The sequence below is a fragment of the Camarhynchus parvulus genome, chromosome 24 (assembly GCF_901933205.1).
Source record: "Camarhynchus parvulus chromosome 24, STF_HiC, whole genome shotgun sequence".
Lineage (NCBI taxonomy): Eukaryota > Metazoa > Chordata > Aves > Passeriformes > Thraupidae > Camarhynchus > Camarhynchus parvulus.
The window spans coordinates 311,613-326,947 of NC_044594.1; the positions used below are offsets into that span (position 1 = coordinate 311,613).

General features: G+C 54.7%; 1 protein-coding gene across 3 annotated transcripts in view; it reads right to left on the bottom strand.

Moving 5' to 3' along the window:
* Positions 1-245: 245 nt before the first annotated feature.
* Positions 246-15,335, bottom strand: part of ZBTB16 (zinc finger and BTB domain containing 16) — a 54,272-nt gene continuing 39,182 nt past the window's right edge. For all 3 annotated transcript variants that reach the window (XM_030964914.1, XM_030964912.1, XM_030964913.1), the window contains exons 5-7: positions 4,291-4,461; positions 1,984-2,151; positions 246-1,737 (exon numbers count right to left, since the gene is read on the bottom strand). In XM_030964914.1, coding sequence (XP_030820774.1) covers positions 1,508-1,737; positions 1,984-2,151; positions 4,291-4,461 — 569 coding nt within the window. In that variant the 3' untranslated portion in view covers positions 246-1,507. The remainder of the gene's footprint in view (positions 1,738-1,983; positions 2,152-4,290; positions 4,462-15,335) is intronic.

The window sequence follows — 15,335 nt, forward strand, 5'->3', positions numbered from 1 at the left end:
ACGTGCAAAGCCGGACTGGGGCGCCAGGGAGGACGCTGCTCCCACAGCCCTATCCCTGCTTGGCACCAGGAGAGGTGGGAAGGGCACCCCAAACCCAGAGGGGCCATCAGTGTCCCTCCAAACTCTATCCAGACACTGTCCCACCCCCCCCCCCCAGCTCCTTTTCCCCCCTTTTCACCCAAACGCAGCAAAACGACAAAAAAAGAACCGTGGGATGGAACCACCAAGCCCGCGGCTGCGCAGGAGAAACACAACAAAAACAAACACAAGAGGTAGCTTCAGAACCAACACCCCAGCCCCATGGGGCCAGGCAAAAAATACCAGTTTTGGTAAGGATAATGCACAACAGGAGGCTGGCAGGGGCACCAGTGCCCTACCACCTCTCCACCACCAATGCTGGGCACGTGGCTGGTGCACCCCAGCCATGCCACCCCCTGTCCCTCCCAAATCAATAAAAGCTCATGAGGTCACAAAAAAATGAGGTAATTTCAAGTAAAATGTGCTAAATGCGGAAATATTCCAAAAGAAAGTTCAAAAAAACCCAAACAAAAAGCAAAAAAAGCGGCGAGCAAAGCCGCCTGCCACGGGGCACCCCTTACTTGTGGGCTCCTGCGGCTGAGGGCTGGGCAAAAAACCCCACACTTGGCACCTTCCAGGTGCCCCAAATCAGCAGAAGAAAAGAGGATCCCTGCATTCGGAGTGATGCCACACGCTAACAGCTCCAACACTGGCACTGACTGCATATCACCAAACCAACTGCATCTCCCCATGGGGGGCTTCACCCTTGCCCTGGGAAGGCAGGGAAGGAGGGAGAAATGCATAGAGAGGTCTTTGGTCATGGGGAGAGCAGCAGCATCCTGTGCCCCTGAGCCCACCTGGACACCAGGCAATACCTCAAGGCAGCCTGGCTCACAGCTGGCTCCCTGTCCCAAACACCCTCCTCTGGCCAGGATGCCCCCAGGACACTCTCGCCAAAGCACTTGTGGCTCACAGGGCACTGTGCTCTCCTGCCTGCGATGCCGCAGCCTGGGAGCATGAGAACCTGCCAGAATGGGGCCCAAGCCCCACATGGGAACTCAGGTCCTCTGCAGGGCATCCACGGCAGGGTCTATGCAGGGACAGGACACCAGGAATTAAAGCCTTCCCAGAGCACTAGCTGTACACACGCTTTTAGGGAAGTGCCTCTTTCCTACATGGTCCTCCCAGCAGCACTAATGGCCAATGCCAAGGGTGGCGGAGGGCCTGGCTGGGGGTTGCAAAGGGTGAAATCTGCCCTGCAGCAAGGGTGAAAGGGCAGCAGGCGCACGAGCAGCTGGGACAGCAGTGTGGATGGGGCTGGAGAAGGGGCCGGTGCGTCCCTTGGTCCGGCATGAGCTGCGGGATCCTTCCGGCGAGAAGAAATGAATGAGAACTGAAAACAAACAAGGCCATGGATGCTGCGGGTTTGGTGGGATTTTTTTTGCCCAGTCATCTGCCACTTGGCCCTGCTGCCCCTCTGCCTCCTCCCTTAGACGTAGCAGAGGTAGAGATAGGTCTTCTCTATCCGCCAGTCAGTGGGGATCTCCTCTGGTTTGTGGCCCTTCATGTGCTTCTGCATGGCGGAGAGGCTGGGGCAGTACTCCAGGCAGATGGTGCACTGGTAAGGGGAAGCGCCATTGTGGGTCCGAAGGTGTTTGATCATGGCCGAGTAGTCCCGGGAGCGCTGGTGGCACAGCTTGCACTCGAAGGGCTTCTCACCTGTGGGATACAGGGCTGTCAGTGCTAATCCACTGCCCAGCATCAATGCTGCCGCAGTGGGCACGGCCGATAACCAAGTAATGAGCAGCAGAACCGATGTGACTATTGATCCCTGTTTACAATAGCGACATGCCGGCGCATCGCGGGATCGGTATCCCTGGCTGCCACCCCGGTCCATGTGCCAGCCCTTCCACCGGGGGACTGGTCTGTCCTTGCCAGCCTCACCACAGACACCCCAGCATGTACCTGTGTGGACTCGGTAGTGGGTCTCCAGCTGGTGCTTGAGGCTGAACTTCTTGCCACAGCCGTTGCACTCGTAGGGCTTCTCCCCGGTGTGGATGCGCTTGTGGCCCTTCAGCGTGCTCTCGTCCCGGAAGCAGCTACCGCAGAACTCGCACTCGTAGGGGTGGTCGCCTGCAAGCACATGCCAGGGTCAGGGCTGCCGTGACTGCTGTGCCACACCAAAAACAGCTCCCCAGCCTTTTTACCCCAGGCAGCCATCCTGGGGACAGAGCGTCCCCGTCTCCCCAGCGCAGTGTGCTGGTCCCTCCATGCACAGACCTTCCTGTACAGAGGACATGCTCGGGTCTGCAGCATGGTAGAGACTGGAGTGTGCTGCAACCCTCCCGCCACCAATTTCCAGGTTTTTCACCCAGCAGCACCAGCACAGACCCAGCCCTGGGCATCTCCCACACTCTAGACCAGGCGGCTGATAAATGAACTCTGGTTTGGCACCAAAGGCAGAATGATTTGAAGGAAAGGTGAGGGCTCCAGCTACTTATTTATTACAGCCGCGAAGGCAAGGACAATAAAGATAGATTGATCGTCCGAGACTTTGTTCATGAATATTTAAATATTACTGATTTGTCTTGTCACTGTAATTACAATTTCTCTGTGCTGCATATCCTACAAGCACAGTTTATGGTAAAGAATGGCGAACTGTATTTCACTTGTCCTGCTGCAGATGTGCGGAGCTGCCAAGCGTGTAATGTTCCCCGCATTTCATACATTTTCTTCAGCTGTGAAGGCTTAAGTCATCCACAATGACCTACGTTTTTTCATTATCCCCGTGTCAAACTGCACTCGTGCCTGGGCATAAATTGTCCTTCTCGTTATATACTCACATGCCTGTGCTTTCGCTTCCTCTTTAAAATGATATTTTACTCTCTCCCCATTTGCCGCAGCCCAGCTCTGCGGCCCCTCGCCCCTCCCGCAGCTGCTGCCTGGGCACCTGGGGGGAGGAGGATGCTCGGGATGCAGCTCGGAGCCCCCCTCCAAAGGCAAGGCAGGCGGTGCCTGTGGGCTGTTGTTGACTTTCCCTTCCCTGTGCCCAGTTCCAAACTACCACTTTGGCTTTTGATCCCACAGTCAAAAGACAGCAATTTTTCAGCCAGAGGCAGCCAGCATTTCTACCGGCCCACTTTTCAGGGGAGCCTGAGCCCATGGAGCACCCTGGCCCTGGGACAAGAGGGAGCATCCTGCAGCTGTGCAGGACGGCACCACATGGCATGATTAAATGCTCCTAAAGCGCCGATGATCCCAGTGTTTTTTCACAGCCGGGAGCTACTAAAGCAGCAGAGGTTGGGGTGGGACACGCGCAGCCCGACCCGCAGCCCAGGTCACCGGATTACTGGCTATAAATAGCTCCAGCACTCAGCATTAACATGCTTATCATCGACACAGGATTCCCATTTCCACATCGGGACCCCTAGCCCACGTGTGGGTCTGGCAGCTGCCAGCCACAGGCTGGACAGAGCAACCCTCTGTGACACCACCCGCACAACCCCCAGCAGCCACCTTTACGTCCCTTTTGGAGATTGTGTGCATGCCCCCTGCCTGACAAGAGAAAGAAGAGGCATCCCTCCTCAGGATACATTTTGTTCCCTGTCAGCAACAACAGTGGTGTCAAGGAGGGTGCATGAGCCTCACACTTGTGTGGGCAAAGGATGGGTGCGGAGTGCTTCACCCAGGCAGCTGTGAAGATCCGTGGCACTGGCTGTGATCCTGCATGCTCCTGCTCATCCCGCAGGAATCAGCTCTTTCAGGGGTGTTTTGTGGCTGGCCCCGAATGATGGTGCTGATGATGTGGCCAGGACCACGGAGCTGCCCAGGGATGCTGTCGGAGGAGATGAGGACACGGCGCGGGCGCTTTGAGGACACAGCGTAAGGCGGCCAAGCCGGGCTCTCCCGCTCGGCAATCCTGCAGCCCAGCCCTGCCCCAGTGGGGCCACGGCAGCACCAGCTACACGTAGCGCAGGTCGCCCTAATCCCATTAGGGCCGAGCTCCAGCTGATTATGTGCATCTACCGCCGTAAGCTGATGAGGCGGATATGATCGCACACCCCCTAAGAAGGTCACGTGCCACCTCAGACCAGATCAACTTATTACACACAGCTTTTTTTTTTTCTGTTTTGTTTTTCAAATCCAAGCCACTTTGGGCACCTCCACCTCCTCCTTTTTTAATACAAATCACCTCTCTTCCCCCTATTTCTTTTTCACGTGTGTGGAAGGAGCACGTCCCGGCTGCCCCAGCCCTGAGTCCCCCTGCCGTACCTGTGTGGGAGCGCAGGTGCCTCTTGAGCGCGGTGTGGCTGGGGAAGGTGCGGTTGCACTCGCTGCAGATGTAGCTGCGCACCCCGGCGTGCACCTCCATGTGCTGCTGCAGGGCGCTCTGCGTCTGGAACCGCTTGCCGCACAGCAGGCAGAAAACGGCCATGTCTGTACCTGTGAGAGGGAGAGACACTGCTTAGGCACTGCCTGGCACTCCCCGTGCCATCATCCCACTCCCACGTGGCAGCAGGCACACTCGGGCAGCAGAAGGGACCCCAAGAGCTGCAGGGCTTTGGGTGTCATTGGGAGTCCTGGCCACCCTGACCCTGCTGACACTGGCCCTGTGAGGGGAACAGCTGAAGAGGAGAAGTTGCTCCCACTGCATTGGAGGCAGCTGGGAGCCCTGGCGATGTCGAGGGATGCCCCTCGACACAAGGCAGCTGTTGGGTGATCAGTGCATCCCCAGACACCTCTGAGAGCTGCTGAGCTCAGACCTTGTGATGCCCAGGGAAAAGGGGACCCCAAGAAGCGCCCCATGAAGCTGCCCTGGGGAGCAAGGCAGGATGTGAGAGGGGGACGTGCCCACCCCTGGTGCTGTGCGTGGCCCTGAGCCCCAAGGCAGATCCAAGCTCCATATCATCACTCTTGGGTACAAACCTGGCTGCAGTAACACAACAGGGACAAAACCCCAACCCAGGTGCTCGTACCCTGTCCATAAACATCTCAGACCTCTAGCCTTAAACAGTTTGTTTTTGCTTATGCATAGCTGATTGTTCAGAACTGTGAGTCACTGCAAATTGTATTACACAGGGAGATTAAGCAAATAAATGCTCGCTTTTTGGAGACATTAAAATGTGAGGACTATGGAAATAAAATTAGCTAGAAAATTGTATTAGCAATTCATTAGTAGCACAAGATGTTCAAGGTAACCAACAAATCCGTGCAGCCTTCAGGAACAGCAGGGGCAGAGGGCTGCTTGCCATGCTGCCAAAACCAACCCCAGCGACACCACGAGGACCACAGCAGCACGGGGCAGGGACATGATGGGCAGCAGCACTGTCACTGGCATGCAGGCAGGGGACAGGGAAGGATGCTCCTGGGCAGACCCACACCTCCAGCTTGGGAGCCACGGGCAACGGGCATCCCGGAGGGCATCTTGGTTCACACATCACCTGCTCTGGCATTGTGCCACCACCCACCCAGGTGTGGCGGCACACCGCGGTGAGCTCTGTCCTGCTGGGGATGCAGAGGCTGCCTGGGGGGATGCTCAATCTCAGCCTTGCACTGGGCTACCCAAAAATGCTCTGAAATCTGAAAAAATCCCCAGTGAAATGGGAATAAAGGCAGCAAGAGAGGTGGCCCCGCATGGGAGCTGCCTTTCTCCCTCTGCAGGGATTTATCCCGGGGGGTTGTGGGCTCATGTGCCCCCCACGCAGCTGCGGACAAAACGCTCCCAAGACAAAAAAAAATTAAAAAAAAAAAAAAAAAAAAAAAAAAAAGCAGGCAGCCCCGAACGGGCAGCGCGCAGCAAATCCCAAGAGGTATGTGGCCCCGCGGCCCTCGGCGGCCCCGGCGGTGACAGCAGGACGGGTCAAAGGTCCCCGGGGCTGAGCCCCCAGCGCCGCGGCCAGCTGCGGAGCGGAGGCCCCGGCCGGCGGGACGCCGGCCCCGATAAATCTGCCGCCAGCAGCCCCCGCTGGGGCCGGGGACAATGGGCTCCCGTGGGGGCGGAGGGCAGGACAATGCCGCCGGGCCGGCGCGCGGGGCCGTAACAAATCCTCCCTGGCACCGTAGGGCCCTCATTTGTGAAACTAATTGGCCCCCGCTTGAAAAAAAAAAAAATGGGCTGACTCCAGCAGCCACAGTGATGGGGACGAGCTGCCTCGTGCACGCATGGGGGACGGGGCTGTTCGCTGGAGCCGGGCATCCCCCAGGTGCTGCTTCCTGAGACCTGCAAAAGGCCGGCTTTAATTTCTCCTTTTTGTTTTTCCTTCTTCAAGTAATGTGTCAGTAAATAAACATCCCAGACTGCGAGGTCAGCGTGTACTGGCATGGCCTGTGAAGGCACACGTTTCCAGTTGTGCTGTGAGAGCAGAGCATCTGCGTGACACAAAGGCTGATACCGGCCGGGCACAGAGGTGGAGCATGTGGGAGGTGGCCCCGCATCCCAGCACTGAGCCCAGCGGTGGGACACGGAGCTCAGGCAGGGCTTGCTCCGTGCCCTGAGGCTCCGCAGGTGACATTCCCCAGCAGCCGAGGGGCGCGGCAGGCACCACGCCCGGGTCTGCTGGGTACCGTCCCACTGCCGGCCTCCGAGTTGTTTGTTTTGTTTTAGGCTGCATGCCAACTATGTCACGCCTTTGGAGAAACGATGGGAAGTGGGAAAAAATGGCAAAACTCTTGAGAGGGTGCCACACTGGGTGCCACAGAACTCAGCCCTGTGTCCTGTCGTGAGTGCATCCCTGGGCTCCAGCAATACAGAAGCCCCGAGCCAGCCCTCAGCCATTGGAAGAAAAATCGCCCCTGATAACGAAATGCTGCCGCCCCAAATCAGTGAGAGACGGATTTATTCATTTCCCTGACATTTTAATGGTTTCTCCCCTTTTTGCAGGAAGATGATTACAAATTAAGCAGCATTTAAACGCTTTTTACTGTCAACAATTAAAAGGGGTGAAGGCGGGCGAGCAATTCATTCCCCGGGAAACGCGCTGGCTCTCGGCGGGCGCCGACGGCCCTTCCCTCTACTGTACACAGCACAATGGCCCCGAGCACGCCATTAATTTTGCAGGACGTTCAAAAGCAAATTAAAATATAAAAAGCCCCTGGGCACAAAGATAGATACCGAGGGAGGGGGGGACGTAGGTCAAGCTCGCAGAATTGAAGTCTTAGCAACTGGGAAGGTTTAGGCACAGCCCTGCACGCTGCGTTCAGCTGCCACCTTTGCCCACCATCCCCAGTTTCTGCGTCCCTGCCAGACCCAGTGCTGTGCCAGCAGCTGAAAGCCACTAGTGGGGCAGCTGTTAGCACTGCCACAGGGTTCCGAGGTGGAAGCTGGAGTGATTTGGGTGTTAGACACTCTCTTGGTAAGCGTGTTGGCCACATCTCGCAGGGTCTTTTTAAACACAAGGTGGTCCCCAAACTGATTTTTTGTGGGCGGATGCTTGATGGAGGGAGGGAAAACCCTATGGCTGCAAGGCCAGGGATGCACATCCCTGTTCTCCAGCAGCTGGGTCCCAAAGCAGCGCAGTCGGCAGGGACGTGATGACGAGCAGGACGCGCCGTGTGACAGCGCGCCCCGTCCGTCCGAGCCACAGCGAGGGAGGGATGCTGCAGCGCCGCCCCCACCGCCGCCTCTGCCAGAGCAGGAATCCAGCTAAAAACCGGCGTGGCCACGGCTGGGGGAGGCAGGGTGGGGTGGGTCCCCCTCACACTGGGCCCTGGTGGAGTTTATGGATGCGGGAGGTGCACTGCAGGAGAAAGGCGACACGTCCCCTTTAAAAGGAAATATAATTTACAGTGTGCAGCCAGGCGGGCCATAGTTTCAATCTCGTTTACTATAGAGAAAACTCTGCTAGCTGTTCTCTATCCCACAAATCCGATTTAATCAGACAAGCCAGCCAGCGTGGCTTGAAGTAAAAACGGATAATTAGTAAACAGAGAGCTACTTCAGTGCTTCATTGGCATTCGAGCCGGGCTAGTGTGTCGCATTTAAAATGCAGTCTGATGAAGTTTACAAAATCAAACCATTTGTTACTCCTATTGAAGAGGCTTCAGGCCACTTGCAATTAAATTGGAATTAGTGCTTAGAATGAGATACAGCAAATTCATACTAAAAAGGGATCTGACTTTCAGACATTTGACTTCAAGTTTTTCCCCCCATGCTAGAGCACGCATGCGTGTGCTGGCCTGCCAGCCCCCCAGAGCCCCTGGCAGCACTGCCAAGCCCAGACCTGCTGTGTGGCTGGAGAATGGGGCGACTCGGGGATGCTGTGGCAGCAGGGCAGGGGGGACAAAGGGAGAGGTGCCACTATGCTGGTGAAGCCATCATCCCCACTGAGCCCCAGCAGGGTGGCAGCACGGGGCTGGCAGTCCCCAGGCTCGTGGCACCAACATCAAGATGCGCAAACCAAACTGCCCCTCCCTGAGTCCTCTTCATAACGCTGCCGTTTTTCCCTGCCTGCCCTCAGACCCATGTTATCAGACTTGAAAAATGAGCAGATCCATCCACTGTTGAAATAATCAGGAGCACGGAATGAAAGGCTGTGGAGGGGCACGCTGGGAAGGCTCCAGCATTATCACGGGCATGAGCATGCTCACGTCTAAGGATGCTGACAGAGCCTGTTGCTGCCTCATGCACCCTAAAACCCCCAGACCCTCGGCTCAGGTCCTGATAATTCAGGGTCTTCCACAAGGCTCCCTCCTTCACTCTTCATGTTTAACATCACGTCTCACATGGTTCATGTGCCAGAGGTGACCTGACACAGCTGCTGTCCTTACAACAAAAGTGAGCAGCTCCAAAACATCCTGGCCATGCAAAGCAGGAGCCCAAAGGCTGTTGGCACTCCTGAGACGAGATTTCAGGGACATTTGATGATTTTTGTCAGCATGTCAAAGGCTCTCTACCAGCCTCTACCTCCCAGCCAACACTGCTGGCTGCTGCTGCAGGGCAAGCTGCAGGCCCAAGCTGCAGGAACAGCAGCACTGGGGAGGAAGGTGCCACTGGCAGTGGGGGCCAGAGAGTGGCAGAGAACCGTCCCTTTCAGCCCTGCCTGCAGGAAGGCTGGGAGAGGCAACAGGGCTAGCAAGGGGCCCAGTGCCTGGAGCATCCATCTCACAGCTCCAGCACCCAAGCTCGGGCAGAGCTGGCCTGAAGGACAGCCTGAAGGTGCCCAGCTCAGCTTTCCACAAGGGCCCCTGGGATCATGGTGCACATCCTGCTGTCATTGAGTTGAAAAGCAGGCACCAGCACAGGCCTGGGTAGCACCAGCACCAAGGCTGCAGGACTCACAGGACTTTGCCCCAGGATGATGGTGGATGCATGTGCAGGGTAAGAAAATCAACCCAGTTTCAGAGTCTGTTTTCAGGACGATTATGAAACCCAAAGCGGTGTTTTTGGTGGCAGCACCGAAGTGCACCCACAGGCAGGTGCAAAGGAGCCCTCCCTGAATGCTGCTGCTGGGACGTAACACCTGCAGATGCCAGCCTGGATGTAGGGGTGTTGTGCAGAGCCGTGTCGTGTGGTGCCACCCACTCCAGTGCTACTGAGAGGTGATGGCATTCATTACTGTGCTGAGTCAAACAGCCCCTATAATCTTCATGGTTCAGTGGAGAAAGGGGGGAAAACCCCCATAAGATAAACACAGGAAATGTGTGCATTTTGTACCAGAGTCACCAAATCATCTCAGTTTCAAAGGCTGCCTCTGGACTCCACAGCTCGGCTTCTGTGCTAATTAACATCTTTATGGAAGGCAACTTCTCCCAAGGGGGCATTTGTTTGATTATTATTATTTACTTAGAGATAGCACAGCTTTCTTCCCAACTTTAACCGACTATGGAAAATTAATTCTTAAAAAGCAGCTGATGCAGCCTGCTCTCCTGCCCCTGCTGGGTTTCCTCCTGGGCTGGATGTGGACACTGGCTGCAACAGGAGGGCAGGGCAAGCTTCTGGCACTGCCTGCTGCCTCCACGCCAGCTCACCCTTTTACAAACACTGAGGAAAACTGGCATTTCAGAGCAGTTGTACAGCATTGACCTTGCAAGCACAGGGGATTAACAAACCCCCCAAAAGAAATGCCTCATTTTTTGCTCCAGCAGTGATGCACAGGGCTGCTTCCCACTCAGCCACATTCCTGCTCTCCCCACTGCCCAGGCAGGATGCACATGGAGGATGCATGGGATGCTGGTGCCCGCAGCAGCCTGGGCAATGCTCAGGCCCTGAGCTGCAGCTCTGGCATGGGCAGCTCGTGCCTGCTGGGGATGATTTATTCCAGGGGCCATCTGGACCTGGGGGACAATGTGGTCCCGTATCCTCGTGAACTGGGTCATTAGTCACACCCTCGTAGCTTGACCTCTCTGTCTTCCTTTGAGTATGGTGGGACAAGAGCATCCCCTTCTCGCCTCCCTTTTGGTGGCCCGTTGCTGCCCCATGCCCAGTTGTGCCCTCCCCACCACCCTCCATCCCCATCACTGTCACCATTGCCATCATCACCACCTTCCCTCACCGTGTTTCCTGCGATTGCTCAGGCACAGCGATTATGGGGGCACGTGCAGGGAGGGAAGGAGCCAGGCGACGATTAGCGGCGGTGGCTTTATGGCAACAGGCACACAACTCATTCGTTTCATGTTTTGCAGAATATAAAAGCGCCGAAACATCTTAATTTTAAATTCTTATCATTGAATTTACTGCTTTTCTCTCGCAATGATTTGTGTTGCTTTTTAATTTTTACAGTCTCTACAGAAGCCAGATGCTACTGCCTAGGGCCAAAATAATAAAAACCCGCTGCAGTCGCGAGTTACAGAACAAAAAGGAAACGCGCGGCTGACAGAAGTTAATATCTCAATTTAACAGTGCTGCTCCGCTAATGATCCTTTGATATGTGTTTATTTAGAAAGGTCTGATCTTGACCTTGAAAGCAAACTAAACCGCAAAGTCTTTATGAGAGGAGAGAAAGACTTTATTTATAGACTGGCTTTGCGTCAATCACGGCGGCAGCTGGACCCGCGCGGGTGAAGCTCCGCGCTGCCTGTGGGCCCAAACGGGGCCTTCAGCGGGAAATGTGCTTTTGGGAGGGCGTGGGATCAGCTGCCATGGGGGACTGCAGCGTGTCCCCATCTCCGGGGCAGGGTGCTGAGCGCACCATGGAGATGCAATCCAAGGGATACGGGCTGCTCCAGGCCTGTGAGGGATGCTCTTGGGGGACAACACTGCTCCAGACACACCCCATCCCCAGAAGAAGCCACCCTGGAGCGTTGCATGCCTAACCCCTTCTTCCAGCACTGCAAAGTGCTGCCTCTGCTCCCCATCTACTCCCTGAATGTGGTCTCCTGGCTTGGAAGGAAGGGATGTGTTCAGCATCACCCCAGCTAATACTGACAGAGCCTGAGCAGCGTTTCCTCCTCTTCCCGAAGAAACTGAGTGCTATGCAAATCTGGCAGAGGGAGTTTTTAAGGGCCAATACTTCTTATTGCATTTCCACCTCCTGGTTGGGGGAGGTGGGAAGTTCCTGAGCTTTTAACGCTTCTAGCCCGGGATTGCACTGCGGACGCTTCACACCTATGGTGTGCTGTGCCCTCCAGCCCAATTTCCATTTTTTTTCAGGCCGAACAATTGTTTGAAGCCATTTGCAGTCCCTAAAGCCTTCTGGCCGAAGCTGGAGGCACATCCTCCCAGCAAAGTGGTAATCCCAAAGCCTTTTTATTGTACTGAATATCTATCAAAATATATCAATACATATTAAACCCATTCAGGAGGACTCATGATCATCCTTGGCAAAAACCATCACCCAGTTGCTCCAGCCCTAAAGGTACTGATGGAAAACTGCCCCCTTTGCTGGCAAAGCACATCACCTGGCCAAATGCAGTAATCTGGTATCTGAACATCTATGTGCAACACCTCCCTTTTGTGCTGCCTTCCCCTAAGCTCACACCATTCTGGAGAATGCCAGATTCAACCTTGCTATTCCCAAGGAAGCTGTGCATTGGGACACCTCTGCCCTTACTGAGAACCAGGATTTCTCTGGGGCAACCACCAGCAAATCATGGTGGCATTTCTGGCCACTGCATCAGATGGGAAGCTGTCACACATACTCATCATCACTGCACCAGCTTCCCAGATTTCCTCTTCCCAGTTGGAAATTGGACTGAAATCAGCTGAAAAAACAATCTGACTTTCTGCTGAAAACCCAGAGTATCTCCCCCACTGCTTCTGAACTGTTTAACTGATGTGCTAGAAACTGCTCCATCTCCCAAAAAAGAGTTTTGGTGAGGAGACTGAGGGGTCTTTCCATGTGAGATCACTATCACCATCACCACTGCCATCATCCCACCTGGCACAGGGCACCACCTGCCCATTGCCAATCCGTTCCACTCGTGCACCTCTCCTGTTCAAGGTGGCACCATTCTGGCATCCTCCAGTCCCGCAGAGCTGTCACGAAGCCCTGCTTCACACCCCAACCAACAAAATGACCTTTTTGGTGCTGAGGCGGCTGCCTGTCAGAGCCTGGCCAGTGGAGCGACCGGCTGCCGTGAGGCACAAAGCCGGGACTCGCAGCATCTGCTTATTATTCCTGCACCCCCATCATTAAAAAAAGAGAAAAGATGAAAAGGCCCCATCGGCAAAGCCGGGGAGACGTGGAGCGGCACCGAGCGCGGCCTGGCCCCCAGTTGTTGGGGGTTTTTGTACAGCGGGGAGACGCGAATCCTGGGGGACAAAAGTAACTGCTAAGGTAAGTTAAACCTTGTCGAGATGAACTTTCCTGCTACTTTTAATTAAAAGTTCTTTGGAATTAAAAAGGACACTATTCAGGAAAGGCTGAAAAAAAAAATTCATTGACACCAGCCCGCCCCCCTCCCCTTTTTCCCAAGGAAAAGAAAAAGCTGTTTTTGTGTGTCTGCTCACCCAGCCCGCACTGTACAAAAGGAAGCGGATTTGCAGCAAGACACATGAGATGACCCCCTGACCCCGAGCCGCTGAAAAGTCCTCAATGGCATAAATACCAGATAATCAATCACATACCAGGAGGGCCGGTCCCCCTGCCCTCGCCCCCGCCGCCGGGTTTATGAGAGATGCACTGTAAACGGACACCGGCTCCTGACGGGAGGCCCCTCTCGGCATTCCTCTGCTGGACCAGGAGACCCCGGCCGCCCCTCAGACCGTGTTTCATCCCTCTTTTATAAAGCCCAGCATGGAAATGCCGAGCATCCTCAAGCTTGCCATAGCTGATCCCTTGTGCTCCAGAGCAAAGGGGGACAGAGACACCTCTCAGTGCTCTGGAGAGATGGCCAGGCATCCTCCGTGCCACCACAGGCCAGCACGTGGCCAGCACTGAGCTGGGCATGCAGAAACCAGGGAGAAACCAGCCCCATTTACAGAAGGCTTTTCTTTTTGGGGGGCTGGCTTTGTGAAGCCTTTGTGGGTTCTAGCAGCAAGTACCATGTCATGCTGTGCTCCCCTATGGGGCTCTGACCAGCACCCTGAATGCCAGCAAAGGAAGGCTGCCAAGGCCCTCTGGTGCTCCAGGGCAACAATAGATGTTAAAGCTCTCAAGGGAGGGAGGGAAAAAACTTGCAGTGATACCGCACTGGTTTGGTTAAATGGGGAGCCACTTGGCAACTAAATTTGATAATGCTTTTGTCCATGGGTCAGAGGTTAAATATGTTCACACTAATCCCCTTCATCTAGAATTAAAGGACAAGAAAGATTTCTCCGTAGCTTAGTGAGAGGGCTTTTCTCATCGCGCTTTAAATAGTATTTGCACAGGAAAATTAAAGGCAGACCATTGGCCCCGATGCCATCGTGGCTGCACGGCTCTGCCACGCTCCCACCTCCTCGCTCCTTTTGGTGAATCCACCAGCTTGCATGATGCCTGGCCTCATCATATTTCCCCATGTGCACACCAAGGAGCACAGGGAACTCTTGCTGCCATTTGCTGTCAAAGTGGCAAGGGCAGCCGTGGTTTGGGAGGCAGGGAGATTCCCGGCTGCAGGAATGCGCGCCAGGACTCAGATTTCAAGTGCTGTCACAGGACATTACTGTCAGACAAAGGGGCTCTGTGCTGCGCCCCTAGGACCCACTGCCCCCAGACCCTCCGTGAGCTGGGGCTGGCACCTGAGCGTCCAGAATCCACTCTTGCACCAAGAGAAAATGTGTGAAGCATCGACTGTCCATCGCACATGGCATTGCCAGCACACCCTCCCCCCGCCGGGGCTGTGCAGCCCAGGCGAGCACGAGCACGGGAGGGATAATTACCTCTAAGCATACTTAATGCTACAGTGCATTATCTCTAGCTGTGGAGAAAAGCACGATCTGGAGGTATTTCCTCCCAAAGTCTCATTGGGCTGCTCTCAGAAAACCCTCCTGAGTCCTGTGAAATGGTAACAGAAAGTCACAGGCAGCCCAGGAAGATGTCAGGTTGGTTTTGGTAAGGAAGTGTGCCAGCTGCTTATGCTGGCTGCTTGTGCCATTGCTTTGATCAAACTGTGGAAGAGGATGCAGCAGGACAAGCCACAAACAGCATCTCCCAAATCTGCTGCTGGAGCAGGGACATTGCAGATGGCTGTTGGTGGCCAGCGGCACCACTGAGACAAGCCTCAGCCACTGGCAGAGTCATGCCAGCATCCCAGTGAAGCACTGGCCTGACCATTAATCATGGTGCCACATTGAGTGTGAGGCAAACAGAATTTGTTTTTCAGTGTGATTTATAGCTCACATCACCAAACTCACATGTTATGTTCCACTTGCTCAAAATCTCTCATTTCCACACTGGAAGAAGCAGTGTGCCATACATCTGCAGCATCACTGCAAGGTTTTGGGCGGGAACCATTTTGAGGCAGAGAAAGCAAAGCAAATGCAAGGAGATAAGACAAATATGTAATAAATTTGACTTGATGTACATTTGCCAAGAACAGGGGTGGTGCGTGCCCATGTGACAGTGCAGCTCTGGTGCAATGCCCCCTCCACCTCCTCCAGGTTCCCACTCATTCCTTGGCAAATCCAAGCCAGTAATGGGGTTGCTGGGATGCTCTTCTATGGAAAAACACTGAGAGCTCTGGCATATAACACAAAAATAATTTAAAATTTTTTAAAAATCCCCGTGCGGTCGTTGAGCAACACTTGCCATGGGAGCCAGCGCGGGGGCATCCTGCCACCTCTGCTCCCAGGTTCCTGCTCTCACGCGCCAGATCTTTCTCCCTTTGTACCTCCGCTTATACTGCACGACTGTTTTGAATCTCTAAAATAATGTGACAAGTTAATGATGGCACAATTATCTAAATGTTTAACAGACATGTTATCTAAGTGAATCGGATTGAGATTCCATCCCGCTGACAAT